Raw genomic sequence first — 7818 nt, 5'->3', positions numbered from 1 at the left:
AATAACCTACTGGCAGACGTGGCTGGTTTCTTCTGCGTTTCTGTACATGGGCATGGCTTTGTTTCTAAAGGAACTCATCTATTCATAACCCACAAACTACTGCAAGGAATAAGAATCCAGGTTCTGGGCAACTTCACTGCAAATCATTAAGAAATTGCTTTTAGACTCATTCCAGCTTTGCAGACATGTGAAGATAGAGCATACTTGCCTGCCAGAGATGGAGATGGGAATTGATTACCAGGAAGCTAAAGTTTCAGCTGTAAAACTGATGTTTCCAGCAAGACTGTCTCCTTACATCAAATCTATGCTGTGAAAACATCCTCCAGCTGATCGGTACCAGCTGGCATTGAGGGGAAAAGAGGAAACGCTGCTTGCGGCAAAGTACCATAAGGCACGGACCTTACCTCCGCTTCAGAAATGCTTCTCAGTGCTGGAATTACTGGTTAAACAGCCGGTACGTTACCCTGGCAGGATGAGCATGCCCTCAGACTCTTTTGGTACATTCACTAACTCTAATTTATGATAAATCACAGCAGAAAAAAAAAATAAATCTTTAAACTGAGTCTGCATTGAGCTACCCATGTCTTTTGCAAAGAGTGAGACAATACTTTTGAGTTATTACAATGTGTAGAATGAACTTTTATTTTCATTCATCCTTCATTAATACCATACAATTAGATCGTGGTATCTGGAAAAAAAATAATCTTGAAATAATTTAAACCAGAAGGCACAGAAAACCAAACCCAACTATGCAGCTACAAGAGAAAGGGGAAAAATGATTCAGGAGGGGAAGTAATTCAGAAAGGTTTTATCGCTAGAGATTCTGATCAAAAGCTATAGCACACAGAAACAAAACCGCACAGTTTAAGCCAACCCATGCTTTCATTACATATACATAGATAAAGAAAAATCTAAAAATCTGATTTTTGCAGGGTTTTGAATGAAAAGTGTAATTTTTAAAATAAAAACCACTAAATCTAGTACTTATGTCAAAATATTCCCTAAAGTCTACACTAAGATGGACTTTACAAAAAAAATCTGCATTAAGAGCAAAGCACACAGTTAAACAGCATCTGGGGATGGGAGGAAACTTGTTCTCAAATCAGTTTGAGTATCAAGTAAGTTTGGTGTTTGCTTCAGAAACAAAGATTCTCAGTACAGTAATATACTGCAGTGGACATTCTTTTGTATTTTAATATCATGAAATTAAATTGATAGCATACATTACAGAGAGGAATAAAACCACTTCATTCATATGAGATTTTTTACATTTTTTTTTGCAAAAGAGTAACTTTATTTCTTTTGAAAACAAAGCTACTGGAATTAATGACATGCGATAATATGTCCTGATATTATACCGGCTAAGTTTCAAAATAAAGTTCATGCTTCACAATTGAAATATGCTGTGATTCTCAATACATTCTCTGCTAATTAATAATACAATACAGAGGTCATTCATAAGTCAGTTCAGGCTGGGAACCTGGTTTATAAATGAAGCTCATTTTCAAATACGCAGAACACTGACAACTCACAGGGTTAGCTCCAGGTCAGCACATTTCTTTCTGCGCTCCACCCCTCTTTCCTTAAACAAATGGGTGCTTAGCCTGCAAATATCATGGAAAGGCAAAGTCTAGAAGTTACAGGTTCGTTTGTAAAAATACTAAATACAATCCAAGATAAATAGTATTCCTCTTACTGACAACTTAATAGCAGGTGCTCTCTAAAGGGAAAAAAATAATAATAATATCCTGAAATGCAAGAGAGATCGTTTCAGCATTTGATATCAAGGCATTTGCACATTTGTCAGGAGGTGACAGAATAAGAGTGAACTTTGCAGCTTACTTTGCAGTTGGACTTGAATTCAAAGAGCCTTCCTTCTAGCCTGCCCACCTGTAAACCATAACATATGGTTTCTTAATAGTTTGGTTTTTTCCCGGAAATAATTTTCCCAGTTAGAAAGTACAAATCAAAGTGTTGTTTCCACACATGAACAGAGAGTGCTGACAACTACAATAGAAACGGTAAAAATGATCTTCATAAAAATGTTCATCAAAATTCTCTGACATATTAAAAACATTCATTTGTAAAGTAAAGTCTAATACTGCAAGCCATTCACTCAAAGGCGACCTCGGGCACGTGTATTCTTGCCAGCGTTGCAACAGTAATTACTTCCATATTTCTTGTCATTATAGGATACAAACTCTGTAATATATTAAAGTTTCCTAACAAAGAGTCCAATTATTGCACTTTATAAAAATTCCAGTAATACCAGGCTTTTGTCCTACTTTTCTATGAACACTGATGCCCTGCAAGAAAAATTTGGGGGACCAAGTCTTGAATTTCTGATGATTAAGATGGATTACTTGAATCCGTCTGAAATACTGAATCAAAAATGGAAAGGCTTACGAAATGAAGAGACATACCTTTGGGAACGGATTTTGATACATAGCAGCAGACAGATGTGCCATTGCGGTACCGACACGCATTCTCTTCACAGGGGAGAACGGGCACATGGCTATTAACGTTTATATACCACATATAACTTGAGGACTATGCAGAGAAACCCAAAGAACCAATACGTTCTTCTGCTGACTCTACAAGCCTGATGGGAAAAGCTCAGTGACAGCCATATCGGAGTGGGAGTTCCCTCTGTGAGCTCGTGTACATTTGCATTTGCGGCAGCAATGGATATAGCAAACAGAAATGGCTATTTCAGGATGGGAAGATACATACAGGGAGTCTGAGAGGCCCACAAAAAAGAAAAAAAAAGAAAATACAGCAGTTTTGGCCCTGCTTATAACCAGCTGTATCTACAGGAAAAAAAAGATAGAGGAGATTTTTGTGCCAGCTATCTAGAAGCGATCCACAAATCTAGATGAGGCTTCCAGGCCAGCAAATCACTGTTAAAGTCACTTTGTTCCTCTGCTCCTTCAGCATGGGAACGAGTGCAGAATGGCTCATTCCAACCGTGGATAGTCCGTTTACAGCAACAATCATATCACCACACCTAGAAAGACAAGACGAAAAAAAAAAAAGGAAAAAGATGACTACTGCTCTGCAGTACCTCGTACACACCAACAAACAGCACTTCACCTATCTGGGGTGATAGGTTTCCATCAGGTTGGATGTGGAGCTAAAAAAACCCAAAGGGTTCAATTTTAAGCCTGTTTTACTAGTGAAACCCATCTGGGAAATTCCCAGATCACTGGGATTCAATTCTAATACAAAGATAGCTCTGCGTTAAGAGCTGACCTGAAGGGAAATGTGAGGAAAGAGATTTAGCAAGATCTAACGGAGTCAAGAGAAGAAAATGAGATCGCATGTGCATGAGAGAAGCATTTCTCTTTGTTTGTGTGGATTGTAACACATTTACACCAAACATGCCTTTACCGTAGGAGGTGTAAGTAAAGATACTTACAGTTACTAACCGCATTCCAACAGAGAACCTTGTTTTCAATGGCTTACAATTTTGTCAAATGTAGCCATTTGGCTTGAAGTCTCCCTCAGCAGATGGTTCAACTGAGAAACTGTAGCATCTCTGTCTTTTGAAGCAGGGAGTAGAAATTTGGGAGGGTGCTGTTCACTGGCCTTGAGAAAACTGACCTTGGAGGGTTAAGTTTCAGTTTCTACAAGCTCAAGAGAAACTTTAAAAAAAGCACCTAAGTTCTTCCTATGTTGAGCACACCCCATCTCCAATCATCTCTTCTCTGTGACTTGAGCGTGTTTGGCATCCCCCAAAGCAGTCGAAAATGACTCTGGAGATCAAACAGGACTTTTCCTGAAATTGATCCTCCCAACTATTGGAGGCACCAAAAGGAATGGCAAAGAGATGGGCTCCTGAGCAATCCTGGTGCCCTCCACTGGGGCAGAGCAGAGGAAGAAGAGGCACCGTGACCAGCACCAGCCAAATGTGCACTCCAAAGCGGTTTTCTGCCTGAAGCAAGGTACCTCATCAACCAAACCAAAATGCTACAGTTCACTGAGTGAGGTCTCACTCTCCCAGTCTTTTCACCTTCAATAAAATCACACCAGACAGATAATGTAGGCAGAAAACTGTCTTAACTATTCAACTGTGAAGTTATTTTCTCCCTTCCTTTCTAGCCTAACAAAACATTTGGATAATTTAAACAAAACAGAACAGCTTCAAAAAGACCTGCCCCATGGTTACTCCATAACTCATGGTGCAGGTCCTAAGGAGCCTTCCCTTGTTGATGGCCCATTTTTAAGTCCATATTCTCAAGGAGTCCATATTCTCAAGGAGACAGTACCTTTGAACAGAGGATACTGTATCACAGTATCACACAAGAGCATCTTTTCCATTCCTTACAAGGGGGTAAGTGTGATCACAACCACTCTTCCCCTCTTAGGAATGATGCTTAATTTCCATTTGAAGACTTCTAGTTATTAATTCCCCAATGTGAAATTATTTACTTTGGGCTGAACTGAAATCTTCATTTAATCCAAACTCTTTCACAGTTGGCCAAAAAAAAAATGTAATTTTCTGTTCAGCCAAGCTATTTTTTCATTTATTTGTTTAGTCATTGAACTGAAAAATCAATTACTGGCAAGGCTCTAGGCATAAGTACATTTTTTTCTTACATTGCTTTGTAAGTAGATCTATATGTAAAAATCATGCCATAGAACTTCAAGTTGCATATTCTTTACTTCCACCTTCACAAAAACTCAGTTTATGAACAAGAGAACCTTTAACAGGAATTGTAAGTCCTAGTTCTGAACTAATCCTCAATGGGACTAAGATGCATATATGGATACTAGACCTGGGGCTTGCATCCAAACATAATGTGTAAGTAGAATCACGTAATCTTTAAGGTCAGAAGGGACCTCAGGAGGTCTCCAGTCCCAGCTCCTGCTCAAAGCAAGGTCAGCTGTGAGATCTGACCAGGTCTCTCAGGGCTTTATCCAGTTGCCTCTCAGAAACCCCCAAGGGCAGAGACCGCGCAGCTCGTGCCACGGTCTGACCACCCTCACAGGGAAATAGTTTCTCCTTATAACCAGTTTCAACCTCTTTTGTTCAACTTGGGCCTGTTGTTTATTGTCCTCTCGTTCTGCACCACTGTGAAAAGCCGGGGCTCTGTCTCCTTGATAATGTCCTTGTAGGTACTAGAAGGAGCTGTTAGGTGCCCCTGAAGCTCCCTCCTCGCAGGGCAAGTGCTCCGGCTCCCACCATCTCAGGGCCCTTCACTGAACTTGCCTCATTTACCCATGTCTTCCCTGCCAACTAATGACTCTCAGTGCCCAGGCATGGGGGCTGGGTTCTTCAACAATCTTTTCAGAGATCTTTTTCATCTACTTTCTTGCCTTTCCATCAAAGCAGCAGCACCCATCTTCAGAACCAGAGTTTCCAGCAGTGGCTTCAGAAGGCTATAAAAAGGGATAAAGCAGTTTTCCCCACTTTACAGAAGTTCTAATTTTTTAGCTGTTCTCTAGGAAGACAAAAATGTTACCAAGTAGCCAGTTCTGCACCCACACGTTTTGCAATGTCTCTTGGCCTAAAGAAGAGCTCAACAGGGAGACGGAGACAGCTGGTGGCATCAGCACTGCAGCTGGGGAGGAGGATGGGCAACGGCAGAGGGGTCAGCACAAGCACCACCTCTGACAGACACCCCTTCCCCAGCACAAACACCCCGTCCCTTCCCTGCATCACGCTCATTGGGGAGGCAAAGCACTCCTGGGCTGCGTGACCCTCCCCAGCACAAGATGCTACAGCATATTTCATTAAGTAATTAGTTGCACTGACACATAATAATAAAACCCACTTTTAAATAGTTATTGTTGTTATTATTGTTGTTGTTGTTATTATTCCTGTTATTTTAGCTTACTTTAATCTTCCATCAAAGTACGCAGGAGTTCCAAGAACAATCGTTTTAATGAAGAAAGGCTGGTTCGTGTGGTTCTCCTCGTAGCCACCGACAATGCTGAAGCCCCAGCTCCCCAAATTGCTCCGCCGCAGTACCACATCATGGCAGCTATGCAGGCAGCTGTGGAATGGAAGCACCGGATAGCAAGAGAAAACGCTGTGTATACCACATATAGATATTTTTACAGTAGGCACAACACCTGCTGTCTCATCATTACCACCGTGCTAAGCGTGGAAAAGAAGGGGAGGGATGGCAATTAGACTTCTGTTCCCAAACAGAGTAATTTTGCAGTATTCAAACCGATTACCAAAAAAACCCACAATCTTGAGACAGAAAAGTGTTTTAAAAGAAATAATACAGTGCTAGAATAATTACTTAAACACAGTTAACTCTGCAAACTGACAGTAATAGAATGGCATTTTAGAGATTTCACAGATGGCAAGAATGTGGGTGGAAAATAGATCCCCAATGTGTTTAGTTTGCAAGTCAAAAACGCAATGTGTTTTTCTTCCACCCCCAGCCAGTTTAGGCTTCTTCTACTTTAAGTAAAGATCTAGAAATCCACGCATCATCTTCCCTACCTCTGAACTAATGCATCACCAGTAATGAAAATACAAACAATTAACCATTTTATTACACAGAATGTTAAGCATCCAGATCATGCTTCACTAAGTGTACTGGTGTATGTTACCTTCCCCAGTGAAAATTAATTCTTGCCAATGAAGTAGAGAATAATTTAAAAAAAAAAAAAAAAAAAGAAAAGCAAGCATAGAAATTAACTTTTGGGTAAAAAAAGATGCTAAGTTCTTTACTGAGGTACAACATTCCTGTAAAGAATAGCTGTACAATGCATAGAATAACTTTAGAAGCCATGCATGGGCATCTGTAGTATGTAAGTAATTAAGCACTGCTAAAACATGGAAAGTGAGTACATTTACCAAAACTGAGAGCTGTTGATTGAGATTAGGTAGCTCCTTAATACTTGAATGGAAGAGAAACCAATCGATAGTAAAACTCAGAAAATAAATGAAAAAGTCTGAAGTCTCTGGACAGCCAACACATGGTTCTGTTATCTTTAACTGCGATTCTGCTACCAATATGCCCAGTTCTTGTGCTTTTATGCTTAAACTACAGACCTGAGCCCAGCAACTCTATCAGAGGGAGATGAATTAACCTGCACGGCCTGACTGAAGTTAATAACACTATTCGCTGTAGTGAGAGCTCTTCTTTATATCAAGCAATGCCAGAAGGGGCTTATAGCTGTAGCCACAAGAGAGTGAAAAACATTAAGAGTAAAAATGAAACACAGTGGTGCCCAGCAGACTGCAGATTAGTCAAGGGGAGGGAGCTTGATGCAAATCTTGATGAGATTTTGCATTTGGCAGAGATGATAGTGAATTCTTGAAAAAAATACAGGGGGATTTGTAACTATGGGCTCATACATGTGTGAGATATCTGCATTTTCGTCCTGCCTGACGAACCTAGTGGCTTTCTATGATGGTGTGACAGCATCAGTGGACAAAGGAAAACCAATGGATGTCATCTATCTGGACTTCTGCAAAGCCTTTGACACGGTCCCCCACAACATCCTTCTCTCTAAATTGGAGAGCTATGGATTTGATGGGTGGACTGTTCAGTGGATAAGGAACTGGCTGGATGGTCACATCCAGAGGGTAGTGGTCAACGGCTCGATGTCTGGATGGAGACCGGTGACGAGTGGTGTCCCTCAGGGGTCCGTACTGGGACTGGTGCTGTTTAACGTTTTCATCAATGACTTAGACAGTGAGATCGAGTGCACCCTCAGCAAGTTTGCTGAGTGGTGCAGTTGACACACCAGAAGGACAGGATGTCATCCAGAGAGACCTGGACAGGCTGGAGAGGTGGGCCTGTGTGAACCTCATGAGGTTCAACAAGGCCAAGTGCAAGGTCATGCACCTGG

General features: G+C 40.9%; 1 protein-coding gene across 6 annotated transcripts in view; it reads right to left on the bottom strand.

Moving 5' to 3' along the window:
* Nucleotides 1-761: 761 nt before the first annotated feature.
* LNX2 (ligand of numb-protein X 2) overlaps nt 762-7818 on the bottom strand; it is a 61072-nt gene continuing 54015 nt past the window's right edge. For all 6 annotated transcript variants that reach the window (XM_035902540.1, XM_035902539.1, XM_035902541.1 and 3 more), the window contains 2 exons: nt 5841-5999; nt 762-3007 (listed from right to left, as the gene is read on the bottom strand). In XM_035902540.1, coding sequence (XP_035758433.1) covers nt 2872-3007; nt 5841-5999 — 295 coding nt within the window. In that variant the 3' untranslated portion in view covers nt 762-2871. The remainder of the gene's footprint in view (nt 3008-5840; nt 6000-7818) is intronic.

Source organism: Egretta garzetta, unplaced genomic scaffold (assembly GCF_000687185.1).
Source record: "Egretta garzetta isolate BGI_Z169 unplaced genomic scaffold, ASM68718v1 scaffold279, whole genome shotgun sequence".
Taxonomy (NCBI): domain Eukaryota; kingdom Metazoa; phylum Chordata; class Aves; order Pelecaniformes; family Ardeidae; genus Egretta; species Egretta garzetta.
This window is presented reverse-complemented; position numbering and strand designations above follow the sequence as displayed.